Consider the following 16,574-nt stretch of genomic DNA (forward strand, 5'->3'; position numbering starts at 1 on the left):
GGTTGCGGACCGTACACCGAGCTTCTGCGAAGGGGAGCATCTCCAGAGTACGCAACTGCTTGTAATTAGTCTTTTTCCCCCTCCCTAATCCTGTCTAGTCAAACCCAGCCTCTGCGCCCAGTGCTGTTTAGCAGCTCCTTAAGCCGCTCCAATGGTTGAAAAACTAGTTTTTTAGAAACCCGATCATCCACGGATAGGGACATGGTTAAATAAATCATAGGACAGCCATAGTTCGCAACATAACGCAACCATTAGAAAGAATGCCAGATCCAGGCAGGGCGCACTCCCAGCACTTCCGGAGGCCGAGGCGGGCGGATCACAAGCTGATCGAGACCATCCTAACACGGTGAAACCCCATCTCTACTAAAAATACTAACTCCGTCTCTACTAAAAAATTAGCCAGGCGTGGTGGCGGGCGCCTGTAGTCCCAGTTACTCGGGAGGCTGAGGCAGGAGAATGGCGGGAACCCGAGAGGCGGAGCTTGCAGTGAGCCGAGATGGCGCCACGGCACTCCACTCCAGCCTGGGCGACAAAGCCAGACTCCTTCTCAAAAAAGAAAAAGAAAGAAGAAAGAAAGAAAAGAAAGAAAGAAAGAAAGAAAAGAAAGCAAGCAAGCCAGCCAGCCAGATCTGGAGTTATTGGCATAGATGGATGATACATTGTTTCTAAGAAGCAACATGCAGGCGGGGCGCGGTGGTTTACACCTGTAATTCCAGCACTTTGGGAGGCCAAGGCGGGCAGATCACCTGAGGTCAAAAGTTCAAGACTAGGCTGGGCAACGTGGTGAAAGCCAGTCTCTAATGAAAATACAAAAATTAGCCGGGCGTGGTGGTGGTGCACACCTGTAATCCCAGCTACTCAGGAAGCTGAGGCACAAGCATTGCTTGAACCCGGGAGGCGGATATTGCAATGAGTCAAGAAGTGGAGGATAGTTAACGCTTAACTGCAAACTGACTACCTGGTGGTGGGAGATTTGAGAGGAAGAGACACTGTGTCTCATTATTGATTTCAGCTAAATTACTAGTTTTTAAAAAGTAAACAGAAAATAGTTGTATCTAATTACACACTATGTTCCGCTGTTCTGACAACTTTGCTTTTTTTTTTTTTTTTCCGGAGGTTAACATTGTAAACTCATTGTGGGTAGTGACAGGTTAAGGGCAAATGTTTTTTTTGCTCCTGCAGCCAGTTCCTCTGTCCACACCCGAATCACGCACATTCACTAGGTGGGAAAGAGGACTGGAGAGTGAAGCAGACAGGAAACCTGGAGGTTCACTTGGGTCTGGACCTCCTTTCTTGTGAGTATCCCAGCAAAAGCCTTTCCATGTGGTCTTGATGCTTTCACCAGCCATGAGCAAACAAAATAATCATCTAAGGTTTATCTTCCCTCAAAACAGCAATTGTGTTTAAGTACCATTTGCTTCCCAAGGAAGATTGTTTGCATGTCCCACCCAAAGGAATCTCTATGTGGCCAATTCTGTTATGTGCATTATCAGCGGTATCATCCATGGATCTGTAATTCTTAAGTAAATGGAATGAAATGGTTTGTCAGGTCTTGACTTTGGAGTCAGACCATTCTATAGGCTCAGATGCCCCCTTGCTCTGTCATCCAGATTGGGGTACGGTGGCATGATCCCATGGCTCACTGCAGCCTCAACCTCCTGGGCTCAAGGGATCCTCCCACCTCAGCCTTCCAAGTAGCTGGGACTACAGGTGCATGCTCAACTAATTTTTTGTAAAGAGAGGGTCTCCCTATGTTGCCCAGGCTGGCCTTGAACTCCTGGCCTCAAGCAGTTCTCCTTCCTCAGCCTCCCAAAGTGCTGGGATTACAGGTGTGAGCTACTGCGAGGTGGCTCACACCTGTAATCTCAGCACTCTGGGAGGCCAAAGCAGGCAGACCACTTGAGATCAGGCATTTGAGACCAGCCTAGCCACCATGGTGACTAAAAATACAAAAATACAAAAATTATTTTTGTATGGTGTGGTGGCGGGCACCTGTAATTCCAGATACTTGGTAGGCTGAGGCAGGAGAATTGCTTGAACCCGGGAGGCAGAGGTTGCAGTGAGCCGAGATCATGCCATTGCACTCCAGCCTGGGCCACAGAGCCAGACTCCATCTCAAAAAAAAAAAATTGTTTTTATTTTAAAAATCTTGGCCAGGCACAGTGGCTCACGCCTGTAATCCCAGCATTTTGGGAGGCTGAGGTGGGCGGATTACGAGGTCAGGAGATCGAGACCATCCTGGCTAACACAGTGAAGCCCTGTCTCTACTGAAGAATACAAAAAATTAGCCAGGTGTAGTGGCGAGCGCCTATAGTCCTAGCTACTCGGGAGGCTGAGGCAGGAGAATGGCGTGAACCCAGAAGGCGGAGGTTGCAGTAAGCTGAGATTGCACTACTGCACTCCAGCCTGGGCGACAGAGCGAGACTCCGTTTCAAAAAAAAAAAAAAAAAATCTTTATATGAAAAAAAGATAAAGAAAAAAGCATAACTGGGTGACTACAGTCAATAATAATTTAACCGTACTTTTGAGACAGGGTCACTCCTGTCACCCAAGCTGTAATGCAATGGTGCCATCTCAGCTCACTGCAAACTCCGCCTCCTGGGCTCAAGTCATTCATCCTCCTGCCTCATTTTCTGGAGCAGCTGACACAAGTGCACACCACCACCACACCCAGCTTTTTTTTTTTTTTTTTTTTTTTTTTTTTTTTTAAGATAAAGACAGGGTTTCACCATGTTGCCAGGCTGATCTCGAACTCCTGAGTACAAGCGATCCTCCGCCTGCCTCACCCTCCCAAAGTGCTGGGATTACAAACGTGAACCACTCAGCCCCAACATTAACTGTACCTTTCAAAATAAGAGTGTAACTGGATTGTTTGCAACTCAATGGATAAATGCTTGAAGGAAATGGAGACCCTATTCTCCATGATGTGCTTATTTCACGTTGCATGCCTGCATCAAAACATCTCATGTACCCCATAAATATATACACCTCCTATATACCCACAAAAATTATGAGAAAAACCACAGATATTTCCCATGTTTAAAGCTAATGAGCTTTATAACTGTAAAGCTTATAGAGGAAACATCACTTCTTTCCTACTTTGGGTGCCTAAGCAGCTTGCATTTCCATGCCCTGGGGCAGGAGAAGCAGAAAACTAAAATTATAATTAGTTACTATCTAATTTATTCATTCAAGAATGAGTGAAAACAAAGCAATTTTACACCTTCATATTAGATACAATCTTGGAAAACAGGTTTTAATATGGATATAGGAGGATGTTGCTAAGTGCCATCATCGAATATGAATACTAAAATAGGAATGTGAATATTAAAATAAGATGTTACTCTGTAATCCCAGTCCTTTGGGAGGCTGAGGAGGTAAGATCGCTTCTGGCCAGTAGTCTAAGACCAGCCTGGGCAATATAGCAAAACCTTGTCTGCACAAAAAATGAAAAAACATTAGCTGGGCATGGTGGTACTTTCCTGTGGTCCAAGCTACTTTGGGAGGCTGAGGTGGGAGGATCCCTTGTGCCCAGGAGTTTGAGGTTACAGTGAGCTATGACCTTGTCACTGTATCCAGCTTCAGTGACTCAGTGATACCTTGTCTGAAAACAGTAACAACAAAAAGGGCGTGGGGCGTAGGGCGGGCCAGGTATGGTGGCTCACTCCTGTAATCCCAGTACTTTGGGAGGCCGAGGCAGGTAGATCACCTGAGGTCAGGAGTTTGAGACCAGCCTGGCCAACATGGTAAAACCCCATCTCTACTAAAAGTACAAAATTAGCCAGGTGTGGTGGTGCACACCTGCAGTCCCAGCTACCCAGGAGGCTAAGACAGGAGAATTGCTTGAAACCGGGAGGCAGAGGCTGCAGTGAGCTGAGATCGTGCCACTGCACTCCAACCTGGGAGAGACGGAGCGAGACTCCATCTCAAAAACAAAACTTCTGGAATAGCATTCCTATCATGTATTGTAAAGTACAGAAGCTTCACTCAAGTCACTCATTTTGACTTCTATATAGTTGTTGGAGCAATTATACTAGAGAGTCAAGAATCCAGTTAACTTCCCTTATGACTATATAAAGGTGAATAAAAGTAAACTCGATTTAAATATAACTTGGAAATATCCTCCTCTTAACCCTAACAGAATGTCTGCAAGTAAACCTGAAACTACAGTGCATAGGTATTAGAAATGAGTATCTTTCTAGACATTTGATTAAAAACCCACCTTCATGTACAATATACTGAAATTCCAGTGACAGCTAATGGGAAGACTACGGGCTTTACTTGCCTTCTTGGTATCATCTTTTCCTTCCCTCATTAAATTTGCTTTAAAACCAAGGGGGTAACACCCTGGCTTTTTTTTTTTTTGAGACGGAGTGCAGTGGCGTGATCTCGGCTCACTGCCAGCTCTGCCTCCCGGGTTCACGCCATTCTCCTGCCTCAGCCTCCCGAGTAGCTGGGACTACAGGCACCCGCCACCACATCTGGCTAATTTTTTGTATTTTTTTTTTAGTAGAGACAGGGTTTCACCGTGTTAGCCAGGATGGTCTTGATCTCCTGACCTCCTGATCCGCCCGCCTTGGCCTTCCAAAGTGCTGGGGTTAAAATTTTTTTTTTTTTTAACATTGAACTAGGATATTTAAATAATCCCAGTGCTTTCTATCAGAATAAAGGTAAGCTCTCTGACGGGTGAGCCATAGTCCTATGTTGTGCTCCTTTTCTGCAAAAGCAGAGGTCCAAGAATAGGGCTAAAGACCTCAGTGGGAATGACCGTTCTTCATCACATTCTGGATTCACAGCCAAACAGGTCGGCTGTGCTGTCACACACTTAACTAGGTAACTGGTCTTAACTTCCGGAACTATATCCAGAAGCCAGGCCACTGATAAACAGTTCTTTAAAAATTCTTGCCTTTGGTTCAAAGTAGGGAGAAGAGGATAACTTCAGGAAATTTTTTATAGCTTAAAATATTTAGTGTCAGAAAGTTATATATATTCATCTCAGTAGTCTGAAAGCTTAGATGATCAATCTGCATGTAATCGGAAATGTACGAAGGAGAAAAATTGCTGGGAAGTTTGTCCTGGTCCACACACCACCATCAAAATGTGACGCTTTTTCTTCTTTTGAGATAGAGTCTCGCTCTGTCAACCACGCTGGAGTAAAGTGGCATGATCTTGGCTGGCTGCAACTTCCGCCCCCGGGGGGTTTCAAGTGATTCTCCTGCCTCAGCCTCCCAAGTAGCTGGGATTACAGGCGCACGCCTGGCTAATTTTTATATTTTTAGTAGAGACAGGGTTTCGCCATGTTGGCCAGGCTGGTCTGGAACTCCTGACTTCAGGTGATCCATCTGCCTCAGCCTCCCAAAGTGCTGGGATTACAGACGTGAGCCACTGCACCCAGCCAAAATGTGACATTTCTTCCTTATCTAGCAGTGCAAGATCTTAAAGTCAGATTACAAGACAAGTTGTATTCTGACTTTATCATTTTTCTATGCATTTCTAGGGCATGTTTATCTGAACTACTTAAGTCCTTCATGGTACAGTGAGCATAAAAGAGGACACAAGCCAAATGTATACTTAAATTAAATAGCATGATTTAATTTAGTTGGTGCTTAACCCTGAATCCTCTTAAGTTAAAAAAAATGTTATAATTAACTATTAACGTTAATGAATTTAAACCTTCCAGAAAGCATGAATCCAAAAGGAAATGTCCAACAGGTGATATTAGCCAGATATTTTATGGCCTTTCCTGTTTCAGTCTCAAACGTTCTAAACATCAATGGGGGAAAAAATTCTCTAGAGTTTTTCAGTTTTATTCTTCTACAGCACAATTTTCTGGCATGTTACTGAGTACGGTCTTCTAACAGGTACACAATTAACTCGTAAGTAGACAACACAATGGCAGTATTTGGGATCTGCCGGATAAGCTGGGCAAAGAGTCCTCTATAAAAGGCGAGATAGCCTTCTTCCCGGAACACCAGGCGCGCCGTCTGGACAAAAGACTTGTACTTGGTGCCCTCTTCCCGGAGCCTTGTCCTTATGACTTCTGCAGAGAGAGAAAGACCTACTTTACTCCACATATTAAATGGGGAAAGAATCCACAGCACGCAACTTTAAAACTGTCAAGGTTAGGCCGGTTGCGGTGTCTCACACTGTAATCCCAGAACTTTGGGAGGCAGCGGTGGGCGGATCACTTGAGGCCAGGAGTTGGAGACCAGTCTGGCCAACATGGTGAAACTCCGTCTCTACTGAAAATACAAAAATTAGCCAGGCATGGTGGTGCACGCCTACTATTAGAGTGGCTGAGGAGTGAAGATCACTTGAACCCGGGAGGTGAAGGTTGCAGTCGGGATTGTTGCCACTGCACTCCAGCCTGGGCCACAGAGCAAGCAAGACTCTGTCTCAAAAAAGAAATAAATAAAATAAAATTGTCAAGGTTACAACTATGTCTGTTTCCCACCTCAGCTGTATTTGGACAGGAAAGTCATATACCTAGAGAGATAATGAAAAATTAAGTTCTTTTTAGAACCATTTCCAACTCTAGGATTTGGTCAACTATTGACGCTTACATATACACAAAAGTACAAAATAACTTATTTTTTTTTTTGAGGCAGAGTCTCACTCTGTCACTCAGGCTGGAGTGCAGTGGGTACGATCTTGGCTCACTGCAACCTCTGCCTCCCTGGTTCAAGTGATTCTCCTGCCTCAGCCTCCTGAGTAGCTGGGATTACAAGCACCCGCCACCATGCCTGGCTAATTTTTGTATTTTTAGTAGAGACGGGGTTTCGCCATGTTGGCCAGCCTGGTTTCGAACTCCTTTTCTCAGGTGATGTTCTCGTCTTGGCCTCCCAAAGTGCTGGGATTACAGCAAAATAACTTTTAAGGAGTTAAAAAGTCCGGGCATGGTGGCTCAAGCCTGTAATCCCAGCACTTTGGGAGGCCGAGGTGGGCAGATCACGAGGTCAGGAGATCAAGACCATCCTGGCTAACACTGTGAAACTCCGTCTCTACTAAAAAAATACAAAAAACTAGCCGGGCGTGGTGGCGGGCGCCTGTAGTCCCAGCTACTCAGGAGGCTGAGGCAGGAGAATGGCGTGAACCGCGGAGCTTGCAGTGAGCCAAGATCGTGCCACTGCACTCCTGCCTGGGGCACAGAGCAAGACTCAGTCTCAAAAAACAAAAAAAAGTGGGGGGAGGGTGTTAAAAGAAAAGCTGAGTTTGAATGGGACTTAATGTTAAAATAATTCACGGTTTTCTACTCCCAATTAAGCAAATGCTAATTTCACTGAAGGTGTAATTTGTATGAAGTATGGCAATATCTTCAACGAATTCTTTTACTTTTCAGTTTTCTCTTCCTCCTGGAAATATTTTCTACTCCGCCCGGCTCAAAAGCCACCCTCTCCTTTTGCTAGCCTTTGCCCACCTGGGCCTCCTTCCCAGACACCTACAGTTGGACATTCATCATTTCTGCCCTCACACAGGCCTCAGACCCTGGGAGACATCACTGACCTCTTTCCTCACATGTCCTTTGGGGTCAGCTTAGTGTCCCAGGACACAAGGGGGACTCAGCACCTGTTACTGAGTTGACTGTATTCATTTGTCATAGCTGACAGTAAGTAGGCTTATGAAAATAAACCCTGTTTTTCATGGCACAATAAACTAAGCATTTTTAAAAACAAGTAGGCCGGTAGGTCAACAATTCCATAACTTAAAAAAAAAAACTTACCCAAAGTAGCCTTACTTAAGGCTCCATTAGAAATGGAGGCTGATTTTTATTTATTTTTTTTTTTTTGAGACAGAGTCTTGCTCTGTCACCAGAGTGGAGTGCAGTGGCTTGATCTCGGCTCACGGCAACCTCCACCTCCCGGGTTCAAGCAATTCTCCTGCCTCAGCCTCCCAAGTAGCTGGGACTACAGGTGTGTGCTACCATGCCCAGCTAATTTTTGTATTTTTCGTAAAGATGGAGTTTCACCGTGTTGGCCAGGCTGGTCTCAATCTCTTGACCTCATGATCCACCTGCCTCAGCCTCCCCAAAGTGCTGGGATTACAGGCGTGAGCCACCATGCCCGGCCGAGGCTGAGTGATTTTTAAGTTTGGCTCCCATATTATTATTTTGATTCAAGGAATATTAAATACAATCCAGATTTTTAGCTTCCTTGAAAACAGCAGAAGTTTAGCAACCCAGGGCCTGCGTTTCTGCACAGCAAGTTTTGGCTATAATCAGCTGGAGCTGAGTAAGGTCGAGTTTCCACCACTCACGTGACCTCCGTCCATGCGGTTAGAGCCGTTTCCCTTGTACTCACTGACCTTACCTGCAGGGATCCTGTGCCTCAGCGTGTGCCACAGAAGTCTAGATATACCCACAAATGACAAACCTGACAGCTGTTTTACTGCTCTGGAAGAACAAAAGCAAAACATACCGTGTGGATAAGCAATGCAGGAGGCACAGCCCTTAGAAAGAGCAGCAGCTGCCATAAGTCCAAAAAAACTTGTGGAATTTTTCTCAGTCCCATTTGCAGAAGAGGCTAATGGAGCTTCTTTCAGATACTTCTTTAAACTTTCATAAATAGCAAAGCAGATTATAGTTTCGGAAATTCCAGCATAAGAGGCAGTTAATCCTCTATAGAAGCCACGAATGCCTTCAGTCTGGTAAACGTAACGAGCACACTGGAGTGTATTCATCTGCTTAGAGCCCCTCACTCTGCATAAAAGAGACCAGCACAGGCTATTAAAGAGACACATCATGGCGGAACACAGAGATATCACACAGTAGGAGAATGGGTCTTCCTTGTGGTGTTAGGATACCTGTTTTCATCCTCATTCCTGGCTCCTAACTCTCATAGCCCTTGTCTTTTGTTACAATGTGGGGTGTGTGAGGCCACAGGGGCAGCCTCTGATAGTCCCTCAATCTCCTTTCGCCTGCCCCAAGGCCATCCTCTAATGTCCCTACCCTGTTGGTCTTACTCCATGAGAGTCCCCTTCTATCCCTTGGGGGAAGGAATGCTGCTGGCATGAAGCTTCCAGAAAAACCCAAGAGGACAGGGTTCAGGGAGCTTTCAGAGCTGATCGCATGCAGGCTCCTGGAGGGTGGCCCCTGGGGAGGGTATGAAAGCTCCGCGCCCCTTACTCTGTACCTGGCCCTACCTATTTCTTCTTCTGTATCCTTGCGATGTCCTTTATAACAAACCAGTAAATATTAAGTGTTTCTCTGAGTTCTGTGAGCCACTCCAGCAAATTAATAGAATCCAAAGAGAGGGGCATGGGAACCCCAACTTGAAGCTGGTCGTTCAGAAGCTCTGGAGGCCCAGACATGCAACTGGTGTGTGGGTGGGTGGGGGGTGGGCAGTCCTGGGGGCTAAGCCCCCAGTCTATGGGGCTGTCTCCTGGTAGACAGTGTCGGAACTGAACGAGAGGACACCCAGCTGGTGTCCGCTGCTCAGTGTGTGGGAAAAACCCCCTGCACATTTGGTCACAGAAGTCATCTTCTGTGTCAATGACTGTTGTGGTGTGACAGTGGAGGAAAAACATGGTTTGAGGAAGAGTTTTTCCCACGTATCTTTGTACTGTTGTCAGCTGACCCCCAGCCCACTGAGGCCAGACCAATTAGCTGGCACATCTGACAGGCCCACAGAATACTCACTACATCTGTATCAAGAGTCATAGAAACATGTTCATAAAAACATTAACATTTGACCTAATTTTAGAAAGAGCTGCAGCGAGCAGTAAGGCTCATCACAGAGGAACTACAACTGCAAAACAATCAGAACAATCCAGATAGCTGACCATAGCACACCTGCTAGATTAAGTCACAAGGCCGTGAGACACAGGGAATGCTTTCAGTGGAAAACAGGACTAAGTTAAAGGTAAAGGACGAGCACAAGGGCTAGGCGCAGTGGCTCACACCTGTAATCCCAGCACTTCGGGAGGCTGAGGCGGAAGGACTGCTTGAGGCCAGGAGTTCAAGACCAGCCTGGCCAATGTAGTGAGGCCCCATCTCTACAAAAAAATAAATAATAAGAAAGAAAAACAGGAACATTCCAACCTGTTGGTGAGGCTGCTTATTAGATTTCTGATTGCACTCATCTCCAAATAGATTCTAATTATTGCTAAATTTATAAAATCATAAAACATCAAAATAAAACAGCAAATGAAAAGCCTCAGGTTTAGAGGCTCCTACCCCAGGACGTAAAGCATTTATGAACTGCCTGGCTGCAAGGCAGGAGTGAGCCACTGGATGAGCGTAGTCAGCTGTGCACCGGTCACACGTCACAGACCCCTCCAAGCAGGCGCAGACCTGGGGCCCTTGGGCTTCACTCAGTCTCAACTGGCCTCTCTCCCTTTATTATCTCCACATAGACTGTTCCCGCTCCTTAGTCGAAGTGACCTTTCTAACACAAATCCAACCATGCAACTCCCATCCAGAGGCTGGGTGCCTGTAATCCCAGCACTTTGGGAGGCCGAGGCGGGTAGATCACAGGGTCAGGAGATCGAGACCATCCTGGCTAACACGGTGAAACCCTGTCTCTACTAAAAAAATTAGCTGGGCGTGGTGGCGGGCACCTGCATTCCCAGCTGTTCGGGAGGCTGAGGCAGGAGAATGGCATGAACCTGGGAGGCGGAGCTTGCAGTGAGCCGAGATGCGCCGCTGCACTCCAGCCTGGGCTACAGGACAAGACTCCATCTCAAAACAAAACAAAACAAAACATCCAGAGTTTCTCACCCTTGGCACTATTCACATTTGGGGCTAGATCATTCAGTTTGGGGAGAAGCAGGCTGTCATGTGCCTTGTAGGATGTTTAGCAGCATCCCAGCCTCTATTCACACTAGACACCAAAAACACCCACCTAAGTTGTGGCAACTTCAAATGTCTCCAAACTTAGCTGCTGAATGTCCCCTGGAAGGCACCCCCTACTTCCATCCTCCATTTCCCGAGGACCACTGCTCTGATAACTTTCCACTGCCCTCAAAGTCCAACTCCAAATTCCCTTTTAGGCCTGGGAAGGATTGGGCTCCCCTGCTCTTCCAGCCTTATTCTTCCATAACTCCCTTCTCCTCGAAGCAGATGCACATACTACACGCCAACCACACTTTCTGTCTTACAGCTCCCTAGAACTAACCACGCTTTTCTTTTTTTTTTTTTTTGAGACAGAGTCTTACTCACTCTATCCCCCAGGCTGGAGTGCAGTGGTGCGATCTCAGCTACAACCTCCAACTTCTGGGTTCAAGCGATCTCCTGCTTCAGCCTCCCTGGGATTACAGGTGCATGCCACCATGCCCAGCTAATTTTTGTGTTTTTTGTAGAGACGCGGTTTCACTATGTTGGCCAGGCTGGTCTCGAACTCCTGACTTTGTGATCTGCCCTCCTCAGCCTCCCAAAGTGCTGGGATTACAGGCATGAGCCACCATGTCCAGCCTGCCTCCTTTCTTTAGAGGCAGCTGAAAATCAGAGTGGACTGGCTAGAAGTTTCCAGTGTACATATTTCCAGGCAACACAGTAATACAGGGGTTCTTAATAGAATGCTGGTAGTTCGTTCACTTGGACTGGGGAGAAAATGGCATCTTTAACCCTAATCCCTAACCGAAATCCAAAAGTTAAATTGTTAACTATTGGAGTTTAGGGCTAAGCATAGTGGGGTATCTAATCCCAGTTTGGGTCTTAGCTATTGTGTCTTCAGAAGTATTAAAGCCACCTTCGTACTTTATTTCATTTCAGCTAGGGTTTTTTACAACTTAGATGAAACTTAGCTTTATTGATGATAAGTTTAAAACACTCTTTACGCCGGGTTCCATTAGCTTGGGTTAATCGTATTTATTACAAATGTAAATAAACAGGCCACAGTAGTACTAGTAGTAGTACCTGTGATTTGACACACATAGAAATATTTTCATGTCACATTACATTTGTTGAAAACATCACAGGACACGGTTTATCATTTCTTAGAAATTATGGCAGTTACTGGACTACTGCTATATCTTGTTAATTTAATGTGTTAAAGAGGCATACTACTATATCACTGATAAGTGTATTTTTAAAAACCTTATTGTAAGGCCTGGTGTGGTGGTTCACGTCTGTAATCCCAGCACTTTGGGAAGCCGAGACAGGAGGATTGCTTGAGCCCAGGAGTTGAGACCAGCCTGGGCAACATGGCAAGATCCATCTCTGTAAGAAAAACAAAATTAGCTGGGTGTGGTGGCATGCACTTGTGATCTCAAACTACTGAGGAGGTGAGGCTGAGGCAGGAGGATTGCTTGAGCCTGGGAGGTCGAGGCTGGGTGATAGATGAGACCCTGTCTCAAAAAAAAAAAAAAAAAGAAAAGGGAAAAAAAATACATTATTCTACCTGGGAGGCATAGATTGCAGTGGGCTGAGATTGCACTGTACTTTCAGCCTGGGCAGCAAGTGAGACCCTATCTCAAAAACAAAACAAAACAAAAAAAACACCCAAAAAACAACATTATTCTAAAAAGGGCCTGCAGGTGTCACCAGACTACCAAAGGAATCCACAGCCCTACAAAATGTTACAAACCCCTAGCTGGAGTTCGAGGGCAGAAGCCTATTATAGTTTAGGGCCTTTGGAGACTAAAATTAGCCCTCTGAGGTCTGAGGACACTCAGAATTCTGCCTTTACTGTCTTCCCTTTTGAGAGGGAGACCATCTGGAGCAGAACCCACAGCACTTCAACTGGGATGGGGTCTGCAAAGGAGAGACAGTCACTGACTCTCTGAGACAACAGGCGGGACTGGGGATCAGGGAACGCAACCAGAGAAATCCCCTCCTTCCCCTGTTTGTCATCTCTGTTGCCCTCATCTTCCAGTGATGCTCACAACACAAACCTCAATGCAAAAGGAATCCTGCATGCACTTAAATTAAGAAAACGAGGAGGGGGATAGCTAAGGAATCTGTATATCTCATTCCTTAGAGATGTGGGGGAATTGGGGCAAGAAAAAAAAAAATCCCAAAAATCCTTTCATTAAGGAAGGAACAAATAATAACTTACTTCTGTTCTAGCTGCATTCGGGTTTTAACCATCCATATAGGATTCATTAAGGAATTTGTGATAAAAGCTGGAAAAAAAAAACAAAACAGTAAAGGTCAACACTGTACATAGTCAATACTTATTAAAGATGTCTATTATCATATAATAAACTTTGAAATCAGGATTTCAATGGCCTAATAAAAAGACAGTAGGAAGCAGTTATATTTCTTTTTCTTTTTCTTTTTTTTTGGAGACAGATTCTTGTTCTGTTGCCCAGGCTGGAGTGCAATGGTGCGATCTCAGCTCACTGCAAGCTCTGCCTCCCAGGTTCACGCCATTCTCCTGCCTCAGCCTCCCGAGTAGCTGGGACCACAGGCGCCGGCCACCTCACCCGGCTAATTTTTTGTATTTTTAGTAGAGACGGGGTTTCACCCTGTTAGCCAGGATGGTCTCAATCTCCTGACCTCGTGATCCACCTGCCTTGGCCTCCCAAAATTCTGAGATTACAGGCGTGAGCCACTGCGCCCAGCCGGAAGCAGTTATATTTCTATCCTGCAGATAGAAGCTTCAGTTTCCCCATTAATTGTAACATCTATTGGTATTGCTGGATCTAAAATAAATTTCTCTTAATTTTCTGGAATCCCTTCTAGTCTTTTCAACCTCTAGATGGTACTGTTGATATCTGTGTTAATGTGATTCCTACCAAAAATTATAACTGTCCTAAAACTCAATTTATAAGCCTCAGATCCCGAAATAATTTAACTGGCCTCCCAAAGAGCTGGGATTACAAGCGTGAGCCACCGCGCCCGGCCGACACTGTTTTTAAGAACTTCCTTGAGGTCTGCTTTATTTATCAAGGGTTCTAAGTTAACTTTGCGAAAGTTACAAAACGGATTAATAGTTGTTAGCTTATGGTAACTCACTACTGGCCTATCTTTAAGCAAAGAGCAACCTGTTTTGGAACTCTGCCTTTCCTCCTCAGAGCTCTGTATTACATAGAAACGGCTTCCTTGTATAAAGCAACTTTAACATTTTCTATTCAGGGTCTAGAAATAATTAGCTATAAATATTCAGACAAGTTGGTCATACTTGTATTTGGAGTAACAATGGCAAACAAAAATGGTGTGTACATCTTACAGACCGATAGGAGATGCAAATTTTTCGTAAAATGCCAATTTAAGTTCTCTAAAATATCTTTCTAGGCCTGGCGTGGTGGCTCATGCCTGCAATCCCAGCACTCTAGGAGGATGAGGTAGGTGGGTCACTTGAGCTCAGGAATTTGAGGCCAGCTTGGGCAACATGGTTAAACCCCATTTCTACAAAAAATACAAAAACATTAGCTGGGCATGCTGGTGTGCAGCTGTACTTTCAGCTACTCAGGAGGCTAGAGGCAGGAGGATGGCTTGAGCCCAGGAGGTGGGGATTGCAGGGAGCTGAGATCATGCCACTGCACTCCAGCCTAGGCGACAGAGCCAGACCCTGTATTAAAACAAAACAAAACAAAAAACAAAACAAAACCAATTAAAAAAAAAAAAAACCCTTCTGTTTAAATGGACATAGAACTCTATACAGCCTTCTAGACATAGCCTTCTCGGCCAGGAGCGGTGGCTCACGCCTGTAATCCCAATACTTTGGGAGGCCGAGGCAGGCGGATCGAGACCATCTTGGCTAACACGGTGAAACCTCGCCTCTACTAAAAATACAAAAAATTAGCTGGGTGTGGTGGCCCGTGCCTGTAGTCCCAGCTACTTGGGAGGCTGAGACAGGAGAATCCCTTGAACCCAGGAGGAGGAGGTTGCAGTGAGCCGAGATCTTGCTGTTGCACTCCAGCCTGGGCGACAGAGTGAGACCCTGTCTCAAAAAAAAAAAAAAAAAAAAAAAAGAGCCTTCCCTTCTCTCAAATAGCTACACGTTCATGTTTTACAAGTACATCCTGGGGAAGAAGTTCTGCTACGGCTTTTCATTAGGAAGTGGAATGGTTCCCTCAAAAGAGAACAGATGCCCTGTGAACTGTCACTGACCCTCCTGAAAAACTCCACTGCAAGCCCGACACCCTCACTGCATAACCCATAGTTGGGGACAGGAGTGCCAATTGTACACAGGGTGTGTGGGACCCCGTGGGGAATCTGAAGAAGGAAACTCTAATTTTAGAAAATCATCTGATGGGGCGGGGCCAGGCACAGTGGCTCATGCCTATAATCCCAGCACTCTGGGAGGCCAAGGAGGTGGATCACTTGAGGTCAGGAGTTTGAGATCAGCCTGGGCAACATGGTGAAACCCCGTCTCTATTAAAAATGCAAAAATTAGCCAGGCGTGGTGGCAAATACTTGTAATCTCAGCTACTCAGGAGGCTAAGGCACAAGAATCACTTTAACTTGGGAGAAGGAGGGTGCAGTGAGCCGAGATTGCACCACTGCCCTCCAGTCCAGCCTGGGTGACAAAGTGAGACTGTCTCAAAAAAAAAAATTAAAATAAATAAATCTATATATATATATAATTTGATGAGCAAACAGGAAGACATGAAAAACCTATGAATATTCCTTTAGAAGAACAAAATACCAATAGCATGCATAGAACATGTAAATTTTGAGGGCAAATAAAGAGTTTTGGTGGGTAAGGAAAATAAAATCAAGCTACAAACCACTGTCACTCTCCTATCAGTTGTAATATAAAGCTTTAGAAAAACAATTTTAGGTGCAAAGGAAGAAAGGAGCTAATTTCTAATTCCTGGAAAAACTGTTTGGCAGAGTGCATGCTTTAGAAAAGCGAGAGAAACCCTCTCTTCGCTCACTAGGGTGACATACCTGCAGAGCCAGCTGAGAAAATATGCACAATATTGCTGTTAGGCACGAAAATGCCATTAAATTGCTCTTTGGCTTTGGAGTAACATGCAAAGTATACAGCCCTGTTAGAACAAAGAGAACATTATAAAGAAATCATCATAGTGCAACTTTATATGTCCCTCCAGAATACTTGAAAAATTTTCAGAAAATAAAATGGGAAAGACACTGCCACGCACCCAAAAGTCCTCGCCTGTGCTAAAACCAAAACCTGCCACAGGCACGTTCAGGAAGCTCTTGTGTGTCCCTCCAGAAATGATTTAGTGATGACAGAGGTGTTCAAAAATAATTGAGGAAAGTGAGATTTGGGGAAGACATCTATAAAGTCCTTTTACATTCTTCGTTCTGGATAAATGCTAATCCTTTAAGCATCAACACATTGGAAGTTTTAAATTTTTGTTTATGTTTCTAGAATAGACCACACTTTTTCACCTTGTGCCAAAATGAGAATGTCGAACATAATTTGAACTGTTTTTGCATGACTCAGGATCACACAGGAGCAGCCATCATATCATACCTGTGTTTTCATAAAGAGTCCTTCCACCACCCCCCTGCCTTGACTACCACAGAGTGGTCCTGTCACCTTTGTTTTCTCTTCACTTTTCCCCCTGCTATCTTCCCTCTTTTGGGGCTGGGAAATAGGAGCTACTTGGCACTTTTCCTGCTCTTTCACCAGCAATGCAGGGAAAATGTTTCTTTCTTCTGTTGGCCAATGAATCTTAATCATAGAATATATTTTTCAGTTCAGGATCTTAACTACTTA

General features: G+C 45.1%; 1 protein-coding gene across 3 annotated transcripts in view; it reads right to left on the reverse strand.

Annotated features, from left to right (window-relative positions):
- Positions 1–5,571: 5,571 nt before the first annotated feature.
- Positions 5,572–16,574, reverse strand: part of SLC25A33 (solute carrier family 25 member 33) — a 43,779-nt gene continuing 32,776 nt past the window's right edge. For all 3 annotated transcript variants that reach the window (XM_007980641.3, XM_037985072.2, XM_037985071.2), the window contains exons 4-7: positions 15,776–15,876; positions 12,993–13,059; positions 8,415–8,695; positions 5,572–6,040 (exon numbers count right to left, since the gene is read on the reverse strand). In XM_007980641.3, coding sequence (XP_007978832.1) covers positions 5,838–6,040; positions 8,415–8,695; positions 12,993–13,059; positions 15,776–15,876 — 652 coding nt within the window. In that variant the 3' untranslated portion in view covers positions 5,572–5,837. The remainder of the gene's footprint in view (positions 6,041–8,414; positions 8,696–12,992; positions 13,060–15,775; positions 15,877–16,574) is intronic.

The sequence above is a fragment of the Chlorocebus sabaeus genome, chromosome 20, assembly GCF_047675955.1.
Source record: "Chlorocebus sabaeus isolate Y175 chromosome 20, mChlSab1.0.hap1, whole genome shotgun sequence".
Lineage (NCBI taxonomy): Eukaryota > Metazoa > Chordata > Mammalia > Primates > Cercopithecidae > Chlorocebus > Chlorocebus sabaeus.